At 42.6% G+C, this 22,281-nt stretch overlaps 1 protein-coding gene across 2 annotated transcripts in view; it reads right to left on the bottom strand.

Moving 5' to 3' along the window:
• The window catches only part of LOC148021977 (uncharacterized), a 39,881-nt gene extending 17,986 nt beyond the window's left edge, over window positions 1-21,895 (bottom strand). The window contains exons 1-4 of one of the 2 annotated variants that reach the window (XM_087697523.1): window positions 21,712-21,895; window positions 20,805-20,830; window positions 5,449-5,496; window positions 5,296-5,355 (exon numbers count right to left, since the gene is read on the bottom strand). In XM_087697523.1, the coding sequence (XP_087553649.1) occupies window positions 5,296-5,355; window positions 5,449-5,496; window positions 20,805-20,830; window positions 21,712-21,829 (252 nt within the window). In that variant the 5' untranslated portion in view covers window positions 21,830-21,895. Of the gene's footprint in view, window positions 1-5,295; window positions 5,356-5,436; window positions 5,497-20,804; window positions 20,831-21,711 lie in introns of both variants that reach the window. The other variant, XM_087697522.1, reaches the window with a different exon arrangement.
• Between the last annotated feature and the right edge of the window lie 386 nt (window positions 21,896-22,281).

Below are 22,281 nucleotides of genomic sequence, written 5' to 3'. Positions count from 1 at the left end.
TTTTTTACAGATATCGTGTTCCTCCTAAGTTTTGGTGTGAACACTCCCTTACCCCATGGGCACTTTTTACCTTCTTGTTGGAGAAGGGTTTTTTCCCATGTGAACACTTGTCAATGAGTGTAGTGTGAAGATATACTAGGGTTTGCACTGAGAAAACACAACATGTACAACCAAGACTGAAACACAAAGACTCAGACAGAGACAAGCAAAACTCAAATCCTAAACACAAAACGCAAAACGCAAAAACTCAAAACCCAAACACAGAGAGAAGAAACTCAGAAGTAAATGAATGTTTTAAATGAATGTAAGAGTGTATGGAATACCCAAGGGCAAAGCAATGCAGTGTCGGAGAGTGATGTCCACCGGAGACTAATCCTAAGCGCAATAACCACTAGTCGGAGATAAGAGAGTGCTAAATAATAAAGGGCAGTAGGCTAGTCACCAAAACATAGTAGTCGGAGGCTCAAACCTGGTAAACGCAATAGTGTACCTCCACACATAAGGCTGAAAACTGATCATCCCAAGCAAAGAATTGCCAGGCAACAATAGAAGAGATATTTGCTGATGTAGACGGCCTGCTAGACAACAAAAATGCAGATACTACAACAATCACCCGATGGGAGAGATGACAGCAGCTCGTCAGTTGGCACCAGATGCTGACAATGCAAGCTGATCAAGTGCTATAATGATGTAGCATGCGAAGACCTCCAAACAGCAGGGCAATGGCTGAAAACAAACCGCCTAGAGATGGATGGTGATGGGCTGCAATCGGCGATGGTTGGACAGCAACTGGCATGTGGCTAATGGCTAAAATCTGCACGGTAGAGTGAGAAACCTGCACCAAAGGATGAGGCTGAATGGTGGGCAACCTATCTATTTATAGATGTTGAAGAGTGCCCCAAAAAATCAAGGTTTTGGGGGACCACTGAAACACTCTTAAACCGCTCACCAAATTTGTGTTTTTCATTAATTAAGTATATTTTGGGGCTATTTAAAAATACTAATCAGCTGTAATGCGTGTTTTAGCTCAACATGTGGTACTTAGCTTAGGGATCGTACTTTCAAGCTCCTCCAATCGGGGTGCTTGATCTTCATCCTTCTTCATGATTCTTAGCACCACACGAAGATCAACATCAGGTTTCTCTTCCTACTTTGGAATCAACATCTATGGTTGGAAAGGTCTTTCTATCCTTCACTTGGTACCTACAAGGTTTCATCATTCATCTTTAACATCGACCTCCCTTCTCTGTGCACTCTCCCTTCGCATTGCATAATCATCATCATCTTTGTAAAAGAACTCAGGGACACTATCCAAGTGATACTTTGTTGCATACCACCATATTGTCATACCTCTTCATCATTTCCTTTATCACCTATACCCTAGATGGGTGGTTCCAATAGTCTTTTGTTTCGTGAAATTGTCTCTACCTATCCCTTTATTTTTTGCTGATCACTCCATTACCACTTTTTGAAAAAAAGTTAAAAGAAATTTAGTATTGTCTTTGTAGGTCCCGATAGGCCACTAGGTAGCTGATGAGCACCCTTTTTCTGATGGCTTAGACTCTCCAAGATCACCAGACTCTGGAGATGAAGATAACCATCATCTCTATCGTCTTGGTAGGTTCTTGGGCATCCAATGTGATGCTTGTGTATCCAATGGCATCACATAATATTGATATGCAACATACATTAGCAGAAAACTACCAATAACCAATGCCCACTAGTAAAACCAATGCAAATGTATAGTCTCAAAGCCATGGAAAAAACAATACCCATCTGCATACCAACTACAACAATAACTAGTATACTAAATTGTGACCTCGTTTCAAACATATTGTCAACAAACAATACCTTGGATATGCAACCTAAGTACGTCCAAGATAACTCCCTATTGTGCATTAGGTGTGGTACTCTAGGCCTCTTGCTTTACTCAACCTCAAAAAGCCCAATCTAAAGTCGGCACAAGTTGAATTGCATCGAGGTAAAGCAATCTACCAAGTCACCCTATTCCAACCATTTTGCATCCATTGATGAATAATTCTAAAACTTCACCAAGTAGCATCTCGAAACTTTAACTTTTGCCTTCCTTATATACCAAGATTTACTGGAGTACCAAAATCTCATCTAGCTCCTCAACTTCTAGCTGAATTTCAACAGATACATCCTCTGACACATCTCCATAAAAAGGTCTTAATAGACTTAACATGAAAAGCATTACGTATATTGCAATGCGGAGAAAGTCTCGACCTATGCGCCACATCACTTAACTTTTCCACCGCTTGGAAGGGCACATAGTAACACATACTCAGCTTAGGACAAATGCCCTTTGCCTTTCATCCTTTTTAACATTGTCTTTTCAAAACGTAGCAATACCCAATTACCTTCTACAAAGCCTAATGCATATCTATGGCGATCAGCTACTCTCTTTTACTTCTCTCATGACCTCTGAAGTGCTTGCTTGACCTTCTGATAAGCCACATCTATGCTCTCAACATACTTATTAGCTTCAAAGATATTGTCATTTACGTATAAAGTTAGTGGAATCTTTTTTCCTCCTTCCACAATCTCAAAGGAAGCCTTTCCAATGGAACTATGCACTATATTATTATAGGCAAACTCGACCACTAGTGAAAATTGTTCCCACTACAAATTATGCTTTGAAACATAAAGCTTCGAGAGATCCAACACTGTAGAGTTTGCTACCTTTGACTACCCATTAGTTTGTGAACGGAAGGACAATGAAACTTTCAATGTATTATCATATTTTCAAACAACCTTTTCTAAAATAAACTAGTCATACAAGGATTTCAATCACTACCGATCAACTTTGGTATGCCATGATACTTAACAATGTGCTACATAAACATCCTTGCCATAAAATCAACCTTGATTTTCTTGCAATAAGTTATAAAATGAGCCTATTTGTTGAACTTGTATATGATAGTTCATATCTCATTGTTTCTCATAGGTGTCCTCAAAAGAACAAATATAAAATTCATAGCAATGCTCTACCAAGGCTTATCAAGGATAGGCAAAGGATATAACAACATTGGAATCGTTTGCCTATCATACTCAACAATCTCGCATGGAATGCGTGTGTGTACAAACTACTCTACATCATCTCTCGAAGCTAGCCCATAAAAGAAATGCTCTATCGCCTTGACTATAGCATCAATGTCTGTAAGTCTTACATATTAAGGAGCATGACTCTCAATCATCACTTTAGAACTCAATTGCTTTGTGATACATAATTGTCCATCCATCATAAGAAAGCCATCTCAAAGCACATAATGCTCATGCCTCTAGCCATTGCAAAGATTATTATATACACTTCCAAAGTCCAAGACAGTAGCATATTGCTTTTTCATTGCATCGAACTCAGTGTAATAAGACATGGTAACTATTGAAATTTTAAGCTTTCTAGACAATGCATCAACCACTACATTTTTTCGTTCCATCTATATGCACAATTTGAAAGTGAAACTCGGAGAGAAATTTTGCCCATCTCATATGCTTTGCAGATAACTTAGTTTGCATATGAAAATTACTAGTGTCTGATAATCAATTTGTACTGTGAAAACTAAGCTAACAGATAGTGTTTTCATGTAGACAGTGTATAAGCTACAATGACCAATTCTTTCTCACAAACCTACAAATTCTTCTCTACCATGGAGAACACAACTCTCATAGACAACCACACATCCATCTTGCAGCAAAACAGCCCCTATGTTATTACCGTGTGCATCACATCACACAATAAACGACTTCCTAAGATCTAATAGTACAAGAACTAGATCTGAAGTCCTCTTTTCCTATAAATTTCCAATACTGAACTTTTCATTGTTGTCCATCTAAAGGATACACCTTTCTTTTACAAGTATACAATGGAGAAGCAATATTGGCAAAATGACAAATATACTGTCTATAATACAAGCAAAGTCCCAAGAAACTATAAACCTCATGTACATTATTCAAACATGGCCATGAATGTATAGCCTTAACCTTAGCAAGGCCCATGTGTACACTATTAGCTGCCCTCTTTTGCTTTTCTTGTGACCTCTAAAGTGCTTGCTTGGCCTTCTAACAAGCCACATTCACACTCTCAGTATATTTATCAATGTCAAGGACCTTTTCCTTTGTGTATAAAATTGACACAACTTTCTTTTCACCTACCACAATCTCAAAGAAAACCTTTTCAATGAAACTATGCACTATGCTATGGTAGGCAAACTCAACTGATGGCAAGAGTTGTTTCCACAATGATTTATGCTCTAAAACATAGCATCTCAAGATATCCAATGCTATGGAGTTTGCTTACTCTGATTGCGCATCAATTTGCCGATGGAAGAACAATGAAAATTTCAGCGTATTACCCATATTCTCAAACAGCCCCTTCCAAAACAAACTAGTTATATGAGGATTTCAATCACTAACAATTGACTCTAGTATACCATGATACTTACGAATGTGCTGCATAAAAATCCTTGCAATATGATCAACCTTGATGCTCTTGCAATTGGTTATAAAATAAGTCTGTTTGCTGAATCTACATATGATGATCCATATCCCATAATTTCTCATAGGTGTCCTTGGGATTGGTTGGGAGATGCTTGGGAGGTGTCTTCTTCTTCTTTGGTTCTAATGCAACTTCTACGTCTAAGTTCTTGATAAATAAATCATCATTGCTCACCCCAAGGATAAAATTTGCAAAAATCATGGTCTAATAGCACAATACAAGCCATAACAAAAAGGTGACTACGGGGAATAAACTGGACTCAATACTTATTGCACTGCTAAATTAGAAGTGTGCAAGTAGAGAGTTAGAATAGCACAATGCACTGAAGTGCCTTGCATTACCATGCCATGAACAATGTAAGACAGTAATTAGAGAGTAGAAAGTGACATTAAGACCATGCAGTCCATTGCTTGGGCAAACTCCAAAGTAGGTTCAATGAACTCGGTACAATCTTGTCTCTCATCTTACAACTTCTATTTGTCCTTTTGGTTTCAATTGCAAAACGAAAAAATAATGCACCCGGTTAAAAAGCTTCACTAATATACTAAAGTCTTTTATATGAAGCAGTTAATAATTCATTAAGACCCCCATCTGTACAAATGATCTACTTCAGAATTTTCAGGTGTCAGGTGGATTCATGAATCATAAGGTCTTAGGAAAGCAACAGAACCTGTTCCAGAGCAGGAAAGGTAGGAATGCATGCAAATCTCCAACAATCCTGACTGCAGTGCAGAAAAATGTACGAAGAAAAACCAGAAAAATGACGGGAGAAATCATACTTCTTTTATTTCATCCAAATCCTCGTGAAAGGGCAAATCAAGTTTAACCATGTCATACTCCTGCATGCATGAAAGCTAAAAACTGTTAGGCACATAATAAATGCTGACATCATGTTGTCCTGAATAACAAAGTAGAACAACCTTGAACATAACTTCCTGAATATAATCCGCAACAGCATCCGCAATCTCCTCATAATGTGCCTGAAAACATCAATACAGCACCACCCCTGTTTCTAATAATTTACTCCTGCATACTTCATTTATGACAAAAACTGACTCATTATGACACAAAACGTACGTGTGTGTGTGTGTGTGTGTATATATATATATATATATATATATAGCATCTGCAGAAGCACAAGTAGGACATATGTTGTCATAACATTACAAAACAGTCCTTTGTAAAATCAAAACATTCTCCCTATTGTTCATTGTTCATTGTTGATTGTAGAGAAAGGGGAGGAAGAAGTTTGGAGGGGCATATTAGAAGAAATCATAATGCATAGAATCTCCATTTTGAGCCAACCCATAATCTGGTTGAACAACATTTTGAGCCAAACCATAATCCGGTTGAACATCAACAAAAGAAAAAATAACAGAGCACAAGTGCTCAACAGTCTAGTAGGAGCTGAATGCCAATTTTATCACACATAAATAAAGCCTCTCAGGGCACTTTCAAAGGAATGGTGTTACATCCTTGGACATCTGGATGGGTGCCAACAGCATTGGTCACAACAATGGGTCATAAACTGACCTCATTCAAAGAGGAATGTGATGAGACGAGCATCAACTCATGGCTCACTAAGTGGACTACTTCAATTTGTATCGTTTTGATAACAATGCACAACACATCAACCAAGACATGGGGGGAGTTTCAATTTGTTCTTTGGAAGAAATTTGTAACCAATTACTAGGTTGAGAACTTCTACGAGCTATTCGAGCTCAACATGGGGAAGAAGTCCTTGGACACATACTCACAAGAGTTCAAGGACCTTTTGCATAAAACTAAGGCCTTCTCCATATGCGTTACCTCTCTAGGTTCCTGCTGGAGTACCAAAACCAAGTGCTACATAACCCTCTCAACTCGTCAAAAGATGTCTACATGTATGCAAAGAACTTTGATAATATTTGATGAGCAGCCAGTTAAGGGGTGATTCCCATTGAGCCACTATAAGCTCAAACCCAAAGAGATCCCCCACAACAATAGCTTCACATCAGTCTACTCCTAACTTACCAAAGGAGAAGGATAGTGAATGCAAGACAACTAGCAACAAGGATCATTTTGAGGATTGTTGTTCTGTATATCTATGAACCATCCACTTCTATGGAGATAAGGAGTATCTACAAAACAAGAAGGCAGTTCCAAGTACGCTCTTTTGAATTTTCAGCAAAGGATTGTTTTGCTTATGCAAGTAAATGCCCAGCTTGCCATGCAGACAAAACCATGTTCCCGCATGACCTTAAGGTCACTCGTTTAATTAATGGCCATACAATTGTTCAACAAAGGCTCCACTTACAATTTCCTTTCTCAATAAATGCAAAAACTTCAACCTCACACAATACGTTATCCATGCTGATCATTGAGATAGCCTAGTGCCGTAATTGGATCTTATGATTCAACAATACCACAAAGCCTTCAACTTTCAACTTATGAGCCTCCACCACATGGATGTCGTTTTTTAGAATGATGTGATTATTTGATAGATCATCTTCTCTTTGTATAGATTATGAGATCCATGTAGCCTTTTGTTAACCCCAATGCAAAGAAAGTAAAAAGAAAATTAAAAAGACCCAAGGCAAAGCGAAAAAAGGCAGCTGGACTGAAAAAATGCTAAAAGCCCAAGGACAACCTTAAAAGTTCAAGGCAAGTGCAAAAGAGGAAAGGCGCATTTTAAATGCGAAGGCACACCCTAATATTTTTGGTAAAAGAGCGCCAAGCTCCCTCCTGTGCAATTTGTAAATGTAAATGGGCATGGGTGAAGACACAATGTAAATAGGAAAGAAATAGGAAAGTGGACCTAAGCTAAAATGGCCGATCATGTAAAAAAAAGGATGGGTATCCAAAGGGCATTAGGGCTTGTATAAAAAGCAAAAAGTGAATGAAAAAACCCATTTTTGTGTGTGGCCAAAACTAGCTCTCTTCTTCTCTTCTTCTTGTTCTCGCTTGTGCTTGTGCTTGTGCTTGAGAGAGGAAAAGTGAGGGAGTGAGGGAGTGAGTGTGTGAGGGTGAGGGACCGTGGTAGAGAAGCTCTTCATCTTCTCCTCTCTTCTTCTTCTTCTCTTCCCTTCTCTTCTCTTGTCTCATGCACAACAATGGAGCTTGGAGCTTGAGGATCGAGCTTGCTTGGGCTTGCACCTTGGATCGGAGCTATCGGAGTGCTTGAGGGAGAAGGCAACTCGATCGGGCATGGAGGTAAGCTCACTCCACTCATAGGTGTCAGAGCACGTACGGCTATGTGAGAGGTAGCCTTTGCACTTAGCTTGAATAGCTTGAAACAATAAGCAGTCCGTGGGTCTTGACGGTCGAGCGTGAGCTCCCACATTTTGGTTCCGTTGCCGAGACCAGTGGATTCAAACTTTGAGTGCTTGCACGCTCTGAATCGACCATTGAAGTAGGATTTACCCCGAACTAGTGCTTAAGATAGACAGGAAGCAAGGGAGTTGAAGAGGTATTTGATCTCCTTTGCAAGTAAGTTTTTTGGTTTTTTGTATTTAGGTAAATAGGTTGGATTAGTGTAAGTGGTTGCTTGTGATTTGGATGCACTTAGATAAGAAAAAAAATAAGGAAAATAGAGAAACACACAACAGGGTTTCTATTGTAATAACAAGTCCAAAACAGGGAAAAGAGAGCTTCAAGGTATTAATACAGCAAAGAGAGAGGAGGAGGAGGTAAAAGACTAAGCAAAGAGGGGTTTAAAAAGCCAAGAGGGCAGAGGGAGAGCTAATTTGTCATTTCTAAGTTGAGGGAGAGAACCTGAGAGAGAGAGAGAGAGAGAGAGAGAGAGAGCTATAGTGCTGGAAACCATTTCATGCTTGGCAATCTTCACATCCGCACCTTCGAACCCCGCAAGTAAGCTCTGAGTGTGCCTTCCTGTTGGATGATTGCTCCCAGGATAATAGTTGAGAGATTGATCAAGGCGCATGTGAGATTCGACACGATTTTAACCATTCTGGAACTTCCAGCGCCGCACTTAGATAGTCACAATCGTCTGAGTCCTGCTACCGCTTGAACAATCCGAGTCCTCAGTCCACTCAGACAAACCACACCGGTCCGAGTCATAAGCTCGAACTCGGACAAGACACTCAGCCTTGGACAGCCACTTGGCCTCGGACGGTTGACATCAGCCTCGAATGGCCAAAATTTGGACTCCGAAAAATAGTCCACTAAGATGAGCAAACATTCGGCCTCGAACGGTGAGCACCCATTTACTCGGACCGCTGGACTCAAACGGTCCGACTCAAACACTCAAACACTGTCGTGCAAACAAACTATGCAGAATCCAAATCCTGGTAAATTGGACCCACCCTAGGGGCAGGTAGAGCCTAAGCTCAAGCTAGACAACACCCCCCGTAGGCCTCCAAACGAGTGGAACAGAATAGGGCCACTAGACTCACGAATCGCGACCTAACGGTCCAAAAAATGACTACGGTCGCTGACCCTCAGCCGCGTGCCCCAATAGAGACCCGGACTAACTAGCCGAACCTGCTACCCCTCAAGCCACACATCTAGAATACCGTAGAGACCAGAACGAACCAGTTAGAGTGGCCATCACCCGCACGAAAGGATCACAAAAAGTGTATGCTGCACTATATTGTTTTCGTTGAATTCGTACATTGTATTAATTAACCATTTGACATGCACCAGAAAAGCTGAAAGCCTGATTTTGCACAGCACACTTTGAGGAGCACCCCACTAGCATCTGAGTGCCCAAATTCACGCAAGATAAGATAAGCTAAATGAACCCACTAGTAGGAGGAGACCCCTAGACATCGAATAGTGGCCAAGGACACCAATCACCGAATACTAAGAGACTTGAATCATCGAGCCACTTAAGAAGCAACAGCGACAAGCATGATTAGGGACGCAATTCTACCTATCTTGATCAATTTGATCGACACCCTAGTTGCTTAAGAAACCGACATGTCAAGAACCAACACCAACCCTGAAAATGACAAGCTTGACTTGAGAGAATTCCCATTCAATATCCAACAAATGATAACCCGATATGACTTGCAAACTAAAATAGAGCATCACGGTAGACCAGTCGAGGATATCATAGCCGATCTCGAGAAAGAGCGGAAGTTGGCAAGGAAAGCATTGTAGGGTATAGTTGCCTACAACCAAGAGTAGCCAGCTCAAAAGCTGAGGCAAGACATAGAAATGTGCGAGGTCCAACGTGTCTTAGCGCTCGCCAACCGAAATAGGACAAGACCAAACGCTAAGAGGGAGAGGGAGAGGAAAATAGAGGCCGATCTTACGCTGAGCGAGCTGCTCATGAAGTGACTCTTGGATAACACGGTTGCATAGCAAAGCAAAGCAGCCCTAGCAACTTCGTTGCTAGCACAAATAGGAATCACCCTGAATTCTAAGAGCCAGACTAAGATACATGTGGTTACTAAGCAACTCAACAAGTATCAGTCCGATAACGACCCATATAGCTTTGTGGAGTAGTTTGAGCAAGTATGCGAGGCGAACGGCCTCACGAACCTTGCTCAACACGCACAAGCTTGTCTCCTCATCAAGAGATTCTCTGAGGTAGGATACTCTAATAACCTCATCCTCAAGCTGATGAATGTCAGTCAAAAGAATAAGGAGGATATCCAAGACTACATCACCCATGTGCAGAGTCTCTTTAAGAGAATCCCAGTCGTAGAGCGACCTAGCAAACGAGCAGTCTCCACCGTGTTCATAAACGGAATCCAAAGTGAAGAGCTTTACAAGGCTTTGGTGAGCAACTCAAACTTGCAAAGGGACATGCTAGCTAGGGTCTTCGAAGAAGCCATACGAGTGGATGACCTGCTCAAGTAAAGAAACTCAAGACCTACAGACCGAGATAGCACTGCCTCTAGAACCTCAGAAAGAGCTATGACCGTTAGTGAAAGATCTAACCACAACACCTAAGACAAGGAAAAGAGTGTCGACTAGAGCTAGAAACTGGCGGACGTGAAGCTAGAGTTGGCTAGGCTTCAAGAGATTATGAAAAGGCCTGCCTGACCTCATGTGCAATGCATGCATTGCAAAGGAAACCACCTTCTAACTGAGTGCATGGATCCTAGATCCAAACCCTGTGCCAATTGCAATAGGTTTGGCCATGACGCAATGCATTGCCGACTACCAAGGCGATTGCCATACTCACAACTATGCAATCAGCCTTACTACCTAGGGAATAGACCATCTACCTTTTGGAAGGGGAGATCCAATAGCTCTCCCAGCATTCAATGATTCAAAGCCAGTTGTCCCTAGGATGGATATCAATCCCACAAGGATACCTAGACCACCTGAATCCATTGTGACCCATCCACCAAGCGATTCTCCGATACATTACGTAGAGGAGCCAAACAAGGATGAAGAGGATAACCCCATCTTAATGGATTTCAAACCAGTGCCGGTGATGGCGTTGGGCCGGCAAAGAGGCAAAGATCTAGGAAGAACCAAGAACCCATCGCATACTGGACTTGCATCACCCAGGGCACATCTCATCTCGATACCCTGAAAGGGAGCAAGCCAATCGAGACAAGGCTGACCTAACATGCCCTGAGTGTGGGATCACACACTTGTACCAAGTGCCCTAGATGGAAACCTTCCACTAGTTCGACTATCATACCATCCGTACCATTGGGGCTGTTTGGAGTTGAGACGTTTGATGGCGACAATTCCGTTGAATGTCATGACCCAAGCACAAATAAAGCAGGCCAGTATCTCATTACCCGAACCTAGCAATCATGGCATAGCTTCAATAGGAAAGAGGAGTCGTAAAAGAAGGAGAAAGAGGGCTGAGACAAAGATTACGCTTAAGATAGATAGTGCCACCATGTTACCAGTAAGTCATGGCTGCAAAAGCGGAGACATTTGCTCCTAAGATGGCAGAAAAGGGAAGTGCCAAGGTTGGAGAATATCCCGATCAGAGGCACCAATTAGAAGTCGTTGATAAGGTCAAGGAGTGGGTGAGAGAAAGCCCACCTAAAGGATGTGAAATTCATTATCGAAGACCAGATCAATGAGCTCTCTAGCGTGAGCACACCAATCTCGCCTACTCAATTAAGATCAATAGATGAATCTGCACCCCACATAGCACCGCGCATAGACAGAGCCTAGACACCACAAGTGCCGACTACTCAAGATCATTGGCAAAAGAATGTAGAGTCCAACAAAAAGCAAGCAGTTGGCAACTTACTCACGATGTTAGTATCGGCCCCTGTAGCTCTACCTTTGGAAGAACTGCTTACGCAAAATCCGCAAGTGTTGAAGCAGTGGATAGAACAACATGACGTGCTTGGAGCTATCAACTTGCTTGACCATGATACAGTAACATACATGCCAAGCTTAACCTTGAACTCAATGCCTAAGTCTTTGCACGTAAATGCCTTTTGAAAAGACATAGAGATGCACGCAATCTTACCTTTCATAGCATTAGGGGACGCTACAAGAAAGGCAATCGCAAACACTGGAATAGGAGTCAATGTACTTAACCATGCAATCCTACAGGCTTGGGGTAACCCACCTGTGGAAACCGCAAGGTTTAATGTCACGTTGGCCAATGGAATGAAAGTTAGGCCATTTGGGGTACTAAAAGACTGGTCCTTGAAGATAGTGGGAGTCTAGTTCTTAGTGAACTTCATAGTCATGAAGGGAGTGGACTACAACATCCTGCTAGGCAAACCTTAGATACAAAAAGCACGGGTGATAGAAGATTGGGATAACGGTCTCATATTCTTAGGCAATAGATCGGAAGCCGTGAGAGTCAAGATGGATACTTGAAAGACCACTCCGATCGACCTAGATGCCATCTCCGCTATGTTGAAAGGAGACTCACAAGTCAGCAATTCCTATGGGCCACAAACAAAGTATATCCCTTACTCCGAGGATGAGCGGGATTGGATATATGTGCTAGCCACCATCATCGACTTGCCATTCTCAAACGACGAAGAGGATTATAAGCAAGCTACAAGGACAGCCAGTGAGTATAAAGCCACAACATCTCAGCTATTGAAGAGTAGGATCCAACTATCAGCGCCACTCTACATGATAGCCAAGAGCTCTAGCAATCAACCAACACCGGCGCACCCACCACACAAGCCTCCAATGTTGAACCGGCCTATAAACGTAAGAGTAGCCACTATCACTAAGATTGAGGAAGAGGATGAGAAAGAAGTGACACCTACATACTTGTGCATATCGATCATTGGTCACATAACATATGCCTTTGATGCACTCATTGATGAGGGAGTTGACTGTAATATCCTTACGCACGACCATTGGATCCTCATTGGTCAGCCCCAACTGCAGCCTACTAACGCTTAACCCGTTTGGGGAATAGTCCTACTCACTACTGGGAAAGTGCAAAATAGCGGTCTCTATCAAGACTGAAAGCCTACCTATAATCTTCTATGTGTTGCCTAACACTAAAGCTGCTCGTAAGGAATCGCTGCTAGGACGCGCATTCAAGAAACAAGCACACTACAATGTCAATTATGACTCATAGTGCATTTACCTCACCATTGGCAATGTTTGAATAGTGATGACTTTCAACAAGGGCGGCGCAACTCCATCGAAGCCTACAGTGCCGCCGGTAGATGAACCGAGTGCAAGGTCTAAGGAAGGGGGTCGTGACTTGTCCCACCCTGCAAAGACAAACCGGCCACAACCCAAAGGAGACACACCCAAGACCACTGAGCAACATCAAAAATGGATGCCTAAACGACAACTGCAACCGCCTAAAAGCCAAACCGCACGAGCCCGTAACCACAGAACCTCACGCCCTAGGCCTAGGAGACAAAGCTGGCGATACAACACCCACTTAGAGTATAACCAAAACCTCTATGATTGGCTCATAACAAAGTAAAGCACAGCAAGCATGCACTTAATGCCCTTAACCCTTCACCTGCTAATCCTAGAAAGGATTTTCATCACTCCCGGGAGGGAGGGGGTAAGATGGAAAAGAAGACACGACTTGAACCTTAAACCCAAAAAAAAAAAAAAAAAAAAAAAAAAGAGAGCAAAAAGGACGGATAAGATAAAAGTCAATTTGTGCTTAAGAAAAATTCTCATGAAATTCTTGTTGGACTGTGTGGACTCCTTCAAGCAAAAATTTCCATTCTATACCTGAGTCTTTCACCTTTCCGTAGCATATATTCATGATCCCCTTATCTTTTGCAAAAAGTCGTTTCAAGTGAACTAATATTGAGTTGTTGCATCATAACAGTAACACGAGATGGCCGGGCACGACAAAGGTAGCAAGCTTTCATTCACGGAAGAAGAGCAAGCCGAATACGACCTAACAATGGAAACAAGGGCCTTTAATCAACTTAAGTTCAAAAGTATCCTGAACTTAGAAAACATGGAGATAAAAGAGCAAGTGGTAAAACTGATTGTCAACCAGTGTAATCTTGGTAAATATATGGAGAAGGTCGTCGGCCATGCCATTGACTGCAACAAGTGCATAGAGTTCTTGCGAGCTTTTGATGCTAATAGGAACCATGGCATCATGACAGTGAGGCAAGGAGAGACTTGTAGAGAAGAAGTGGAGTAGAGCCCTAAAATGGTGGAAAGAGCTCTAGGGCTAGTCAGCAAGCCCAAGAGGCGGCATAAAAGAGATGTTTACGGTATACTAGGTCAAAGGTACAATGCCTTGATGAGCAAGATTGGAGTGTCACTGCTCCAAAGCCTTGCGGCTAAGTCTCTAGATGAAATCATTTGGAATGGCTATGTGCGTAAGACTATTGAATCTTCAGCATAAGCACTAGCCACAAGAGCCAAAGCAGCAGGTGGGGAATCTCCGACTTCCACAACGGAGATGGCAAGGAAAAAGCCAGCAACCAAGGCCTCCAACATAGGGTTTGGAGATGTGCTCACCGCCATCATCCAAGAGGCCGTTGAAGACTTAAAAAGACGAGAAGTGGTGGAAGAAACCCCCGAGCGCTCACCGGCCCACAAATCGCCTATGCAATCATCCATATAGATAAGCACCCCAGTCTCCATTGGAAACTTGGGGTATGACGAGGCCATGAGAGTGTAGAAGGAAAAAGCAAAGCAAAGCCGCAAAAAAGAAGGAAGCTATACTCCAAGCTATACTCCAAGTCCAACAACAAGAGGCATCGAGCAGAAGAACTATTCGTGAGGAAGGAAAGGAGGGCTCAATCCCATCAAGCAAGACAAAAAGAAAAATCAAGTTGAACATCCCAGAAAAGAAGAAGAAAGCCACATCAAAAGAAGACAAGGAATCAGAAGCTGCACAAAAGGAGTCATAAGAGCTAGAAGACGAATGGGAAAAAAGCAGGAAGAAGAAGAGGAGCAACTAAGAAAGGTGGAAGAAGAGTCCAGAACGGCGAAAGAGGAACAAAAAAGGAAGCAAATAGAGAACGAGAAAAGGTTGAAAAGAGAAGATGACGAGCAAATGGCCCTAGCCTTGCGGTTGTCGGTAGAGCAAACCTCCCGCCTTGAAGAGTTCACAAGGAGAAGCCCAGGTGATGAACCAGGCTCTAGTGCCGCAACAAAGAAAAGAGCTCAAGAACCCATTGTGCCAAGCAAGGGAAAGGGCCCCATGTACCCACCACCACCAGCCCTAATTGCCACTCCAACCACGACCTAGGAGACCTCAGAAGTGGAAGTGGACCAAAGCAATGTAGTGGCGTAGGTGCAGTACCTACTAAACTCAGTAAAGCAACTTGGCCCAGTGCCAAGTGGGAGAGCCCCAGTGATAGAGACAAAGAGACTTGCTGCTCTGGACGCAAAATCTAGAAAAGACCCAAAGAAGTCCAAGGTCGAAGCATCGACACAACGTCCATGCCATTAGCCATATCAGCAGCAACCAACTACAACAAATATGTGCAAGAGCTCCTAAGCCAACTCGAAAAGATGAAGGAAGACAGGAAGGCCACTATGGCGGAATTAGAGATTAAGAAGGATGCGTTCGCTGCCTACCAGCTAGAGAAAACGAAGCAAATAACCATCTATCAGAGGCAAGTGAATGATCTAAAGAAGAAACTAGAAGCAAGGAAGAAAATGGAGGTGGAGAAGGAAGAAGAGAGTGCAAAGGAACTCCAAGTGGAGAAGGTAGAGGGAGAAATGGGGCTGGAAATGGACCTCTCAAGCCTCATACAAGGGCAAAAGAACATGGAAGAGCAATTTGAACAACTAAAGAATCTTGGAGAGAAGCTCACCGAGAAGCTGAAAGGGGTGAAGACACAAGCCCATGCAATTTTCATAAGGAGAGACGGCAAAAGGAACAACTACTAAAGTAACTACAAGAGGCTAGGGCACAGAAAGACGAGTTGTCAACTAAAAAGCTGCTAGAGGCGAAGAACCAACTCCTTGGGATCCTCCTAGTGCAAGAACGACTAAAAGAAGAGTTGAATCGTCACAAACAAGACAAGGAGAAGATGTCGGTAATCTGAAAAGAACACGAAGAAGTGGTGACAATGCTATCACAAGAGCTGAGCTAGAGTCAAAGAAAGATGGAGGAAAAGGCCACGGCTTGGGAAGAGAGAAATCTTGGAAGGGTCAAAGACCTGGCCAAACGCCTGGCCCTAACAGAAAGTGGAAGAATCATGGCGGAAGCAAGAGCTGAAGCAATGGAGATAGGGCTAAAAGTCCAGCAACACGGCTTCCTGAACACAGTGCTTCACGTAACTCAAGCTGGAGATGAGGACTCCCTGGAAGGGCTAAAGAGGAAGTTGGAGATCTCAAGGAGAGCCATAAGGTATGGGCTTCAAGAGCACACCCCTAGAACCAGCACTAGCTCAAGCTTGACACAACAAAGGCAACTTCAGATGTGAGTAGAGCTCTTGATGGAAGAGTTGGAGCAGCTTGGAATTGGAGAGCAAGAGCATCGAGAGCAGTCAAACAAAGCGACCCAAGCAGAACCACCAAGGGAAGAAGGGCCTGATTTGAGCAACTTAATGACACCAAGGCATAGCCCAATGAACAAAGCCCATCCTCCCTTCCATTAACAGAAGCAAAAGGCCAAGACGAGGAAGATCCTACCACTGCAAAAAAAAATGATCGAGGCCAAAAGGAAACGCAGGGAGTGGACTAAACTCACAAGGAGAAAGTTTAATGCTAGACCACAAAAAATGCCTGATGTCCAAATGCTGCAAATTAAGGAACAATTGCCTATCAATTGGGCATGGGAATTGAACCATTGGGAGCAGTGAGAGAATGGATGTAAGCCATTTGAATTTGAATTCTTCTATCCTTCTGCCCTGAATCAAGTGCTACCTCCACAAATGGTTGAAGGAGCCATCCAACTCTCAAAGAGGCTAGGGAAGCGGTGGCTAGACGAGAGGGTTAAAAATCTTACATTATGGAGAAGAGAGCCTGCAAAGTACTGGGAGGATAAGGTCATGGAAGAGCCAAGAGAAGTCAAAGGCTATGAATCCCAACCTAAATGGCTCCAAAAGACCTGGGGCAACAATTTTGAGGCATGGATAGCTTTTTGCAACACTCTACCATACGAAAGGGATGACCCCACCTACATGGCTTACCCGAAGCGCCACAGTGTGGAATTTTGACAGGGAAAAGCATGGCAGATATGACTTCCCTTTGATCTACAACGTTAATGCTACTACTCCTAAAGAATGCCTTACCTTTGAGGCACAAGACCTCCAACCCTCCATCACTCACTTCTTGGACAAGTTCACGGCATGCCTTGAACCCACTTTCCTTACCACTTGTAATTACCTCCATCTCTTGCGAATCCTACTAAAACAAAAACCTGCAACCCAAGAAGAGCACCTACTACCCCTCTATTTTGATATCAATGCAAGAATAGATAGTTGTGCAATGACCCACCTGATGTTAAGGTTCGCTCTCTTGCCAGCTTTTTGCAGGAGCCATTTGAAAGATATGAGCAACAACAGGTTCTCAAAGTGTAATCACCGTTTCCTATCTACTACCCCTCTAAATGTAAAAATTAACCAAAAGAGCTACATGCAAAACCATGCATTCCTTAGCAATCTCTTAGGCCCCCTCGAAATGTAACTATTGAAGAGCACCAAGATGATGTCTAACGTACTCCCTCCCAATGTATCTCAAAAAAAAAAGAGGGAAAGAAAAAAAAGAAACGAAAAAACGAAGAAAAGACTTGCACGAAGCAAAAGGCAAGGAACAAAGAGCTTTCGCATGTAATATCAGAGTGCCACAAACACCGTACCTAGGGGTCCTAAAGTTAGGTGTGTTCGTTGGTCTCGATCGACCAGCTCCGTGCCTACCCCCTAGCCTTCCCTGTCCCCCCACTTCACCCTTACGGCACATCAAGGACAAGACACATGTAGGGAGTTTGCGCTCGCCTACGGTTAGACTTGTCTCCCTAAGTCACACCCACAGCATCTCCCCTTGCACACAAATTGGAATCTCAAGTGTAGAACAACACCACAGGCTTCCCGGAGGTTCGACCCAACTCCCAATTTCACTGGCACGGACACTCAGCATTGCACGGTGAGGTAGGCACACCCCCCACGTAGTGCGCTTCCTTTTTCTTTTCGGGTACATTCAACAATCCGTGACCGACCACTAACTTCGGAGGCCCCCGTCACCCACTCAATCTACTCTTGACCTCCACAATCTCACATCCATTTTGTGAAACTTCTTCTCCACGTCCAATCTCCACAAAGTGCCATCATTGACCCACATGGCAACCCTTCAATCACCCGAGCCTTCATCAACAAGTGCCAATAAGTGCCATGGGATTGGCACTCGGCTAGGAGGGGGATAATGTTAATCCTAGTGCAAAGAAAGTAATAAAAGTTCAGGGTAAGTGCAGAAGAGGAAATGTACATTTTAAATGCGAAGGTGCACCCTAAATTTTTTTTGTAAAAGAGCGCCAGGCTCCCTCCTCTGCAATTTGTAAATGTAAACGGGCATGGGTGAAGACACAATGTAAATAGGAAGGAAATAGGAAAAGAGGACCTAGGCTAAAATGGCTGGTCATGTAAAAAAAGGGATGGGTGCCCAAAGGGGATGAGGCCTTGTATAAAAGCCAAAAAGTGAATGAAGAAGCTCATTCTTATGTGCAACCAAAACTAGCTCTCTTCTTCTCTTCTTCTTCTTTTTCTTGCTTATGCTTGTGCTTGTGCTTGAGAGAGAGAGTGAGGGAGTGAAGGAGTGAGTGTGAGGGACCGTGGTGGAGAAGCTCTTCATCTTCTCCTATCTTCTTCTTCTCTTCCCTTCTCTTCTCTTGTCACACGCATGGCAATGGAGCTTGAAGCTTGAGGATCGAGCTTACTTGGGCTTGCACATTGGATCGTGGAGCTACCGGAGTGCTTGAGGAAGGAGGCAACTCGATCGAGCATGGAGGTAAGCTCACTACACTCATAGGTGTGAGAGCGCGTACAGCTATGTGAGAGGTAGCCATTGCACTTGGCTTGAAATGCTTGAAACAATAAGAGGTATGTGGGTCTTAGCGGTCAAGCGTGAGCTCCCACACCTTTTTCAATATGATGTTCGTTTCATTGCGATCAAGGGTTGTTCACCCTCCAAGATCACCAAATCTAATGTAAATATGATATCATCCTTGAAATTCAATGAATATAAATCTAATAAAAATGTTACAAGTTATGAGTATTTCATTGAAAAAGTTTAATCATCTTCATTATAGTGCAATTATCTTTCATTTATTTAATGATAATAATAAAGCAAATGATGCTAGTGGGGCAATTGATGCATATGCAAGGCCAGCTTGGAAGTGCCAATCCAAAGCTTTTTGGACAACAGGGTGCATGCAATGATGGGGCAGCCAAGATACATTGGTGATGGCACTAGTTTCTATACTATGGTGAATCAAGGACTGCATACACGTTGGCCACCCAGTTTCCCGTGTGAAGGGAGAGGCCAACCACCTCACCGTTAGCCGCCACGCTAGATAACATCGTCAAGATGGGATGGGTAGCCAGAGCAAAGAATAGAGAGCACTTGTATCCATGACTTCCAGAATGATCAAATGCAAGGCCTTGGTACCACATGGGATTATCAAAGCTGAGCTAGCCGCCATATCTATTGTAGTGGAAGCCCTCACCTCATCAATCATATATGTATACAATCTATGGGATCTACCCAAACATAGATGTGCCAAATTGGCCCTTGAGTCCTCTCAACAGCTTGCCAAGGAGAGTGACACCTCATGTTGGTATGCACAAAAAATAGCTTGGTTTTGGAGTTACATGGCTTTAGCATGGACAGGCTACCCCCCTTCCAATACTCCCTTGATACACCACTGCTTACCTTGAGTCACTCAGAGATTGGCAAGGTTACCAAGATGGATCTTACCTAGCTAAACATCAAGAGGCCATGGTTGGCACTAGCCCAGGAGCTAAGGACGAAGATGGCCTTCTACAGAGAGGACATCTTCTCCGCACTATAGACAATGGATTTATTGTCCGCCACCCGAGATACATGGACACCCATCTCTCACACGGGATTAGATGTGTTATTGGTCACATATGTACCTCTTCGCACCAGTTGGGGATTGAGACCAGCAAATACAGCCAGAGACAGAGGAGCGCTATATTTGTCGATGCTTGGCATACTATGAGATTCGAGGCCATTTCCAATGTCTATTCAGAGATAGGTTTGGGCCACTATCTAGAGTCACGGATTTCATTGACCAATGATGCCCTGATCTCTTCCTCCTAGAGATACAACAGCTTCGAAACTCACTCCTCAGGAGCACAGCAACTCCAAGACACTGAGGTTCCACCCAACGACAGCTTACAAATTTCTTTGAGAGAGAGATCAAGATTTCACCACAACCACACCCTCACTCATCTACATATACACAGGGCGTATTGATTGATTGAGCCATCCAACTTGGCTGATCCAAACATCCCAGACCTCAAAATAGGTGTTGATGACACTTCTATAGACAAATTTAGGAGATTATTCCCCAAGCCGTCTATATCCCCATGACATTGTATCAACTAGAACTCTTTTATTTGCCAACTAGAGTTTCCCTTACTTGTAGCTTTTAGTCTTTTTACAATTTATTACATTTTCATTTACTACTCTCAGATATTTGAACTATCATGAAACTCATGGTCTCATAGGTAATTTGGGCCTTTTTACACACATTAATATTTCATTTCATTTCATCTCTCTCTCTCTCTCTCTCTCTCTCTCTCTCTCTCTCTCTCTCTCTCTCTCTCTCTCTCTCTCAAAATAAATATTAGCATTCACAATGTATCAAAATTACTACAAATTTTCTAGGTAACAGCATCCCAAAGAACAACATTGTAGCTTTCAAAATTGTAGAAAAGCAATAGACTGCATTGTAAAAGAAAGAAAATAAAATAAGAACCTGGTCAATAAACTTGAATGCTTGTCCTGTAAATAAAAAATTGATTATCATTACAAGAAAGACCATATAACTTGCTTAATCAATGAATATGGATATAATGACAATCTATATCATGAGTATGTGGTGTTTGTCAAATTGGATGAACATTAATCATAGCAATTGCAAAGAGATTGTGATTCTTGCAAATCAAATCTATGCCACCTCAAATTCATTTTCTGTAGACATGAATATTGGACACTCATAAAAATTGTATGACGTGTTTGATAGCATTGGCCATACCAAGATATGTAGAGATTGTATACTTATGCCACTTTCAACTTCATTAACTGCAGAAAGTATGGTGTGAATACAGCTAAAGAAAATCGTATCTGTGCCATCTGTGCCAAAGTCCTATATGATATCCATGATTACACTATGTGATTGATGAATGGTTGAACTTTTTCAAGTAAAGCTCCAACTAAAACACCATCAAAAGACACTTTTTTTTTGTGAGGTTTGTAAGTAACAACAAGAGCCATGAGTCTTAAGGCCTAAATTAGACAGCATGCCCAATATTTCATATGACAAGTAAGTTTTTTGAAGTATCTTTCATTCATCCAGATTGAGTTTCAAATTATGTAAAAATCTAAGTATATTATACATAGTATCACTTGAAGAATGACAAACGTTACTTTTAACAAGACATGTCATGTCACTTGAGAGATGCAAGATTTCTTTAACTTGTTTTGACAGGCCGGCAGCTGTCTAAATTTAGGAGGGAGGGTTCCTAACCAGGAATGCGCGTGCGCGCGCACTCTCTCTCTCTCTCTCTCTCTCTCTCTCTCTCTCTCTCTCTCTCTCTCTCTCTCTCTCTCTCTCTCTCTCTGTGTCTGTGCGCGTCCTTCCACAAGATTAGCAAAAGCAAGACCTGTTTGAGTGTGCCGTAGCTGCAGGTCGGAGTTGAATTGGTAGTTGAGGCGTCTGAGAGCTTCCATGGCCTTCGAAGGAGCCGGCATCTCAAGAGGCCCGCTATTCACAAACTCCATTCTTCCCCATTACCAGCCAATTGAGAGTCCGAATGCTTTATAGGGAGACGGGTTCCACACTCTTTGTTTCTTTTGAGATAAACTTTTTGTTAAAGGCGATTGCTTATGCTTTAACTCTATTGCAAGACTCTTGTGAGGTAAAACGGCCAATGAAGTGACTCCCCCCAGGACAACACACCCCACCCCAACCCCAATTCAGTGGCAATTTCGCAGAAACATGCGTGATTTTTAGTTACTCGCCATTGTGATATAAGTTTTTTTAGTCGAAGATGGGCTTAACATGAGTCAGACAACTGAGCCATGTAAAATTTTTTGTATTTTAGATTTTGTAAAACTTTAAAACGATTCATCCTTGAGTGTCACTTTATTGGCCCCTCCTTGTCACTCTTCTTTGAACTCTTCATTTATAACTCTGCCTACTTGGTAAAAATATCTAAGTGCCCCAATGTTTT

This window comes from Lygodium microphyllum, chromosome 17 (genome assembly GCF_053477565.2).
Source record: "Lygodium microphyllum isolate KBCC chromosome 17, Lygodium_microphyllum_v1.1.10, whole genome shotgun sequence".
Lineage (NCBI taxonomy): Eukaryota > Viridiplantae > Streptophyta > Polypodiopsida > Schizaeales > Lygodiaceae > Lygodium > Lygodium microphyllum.
This window is presented reverse-complemented; position numbering and strand designations above follow the sequence as displayed.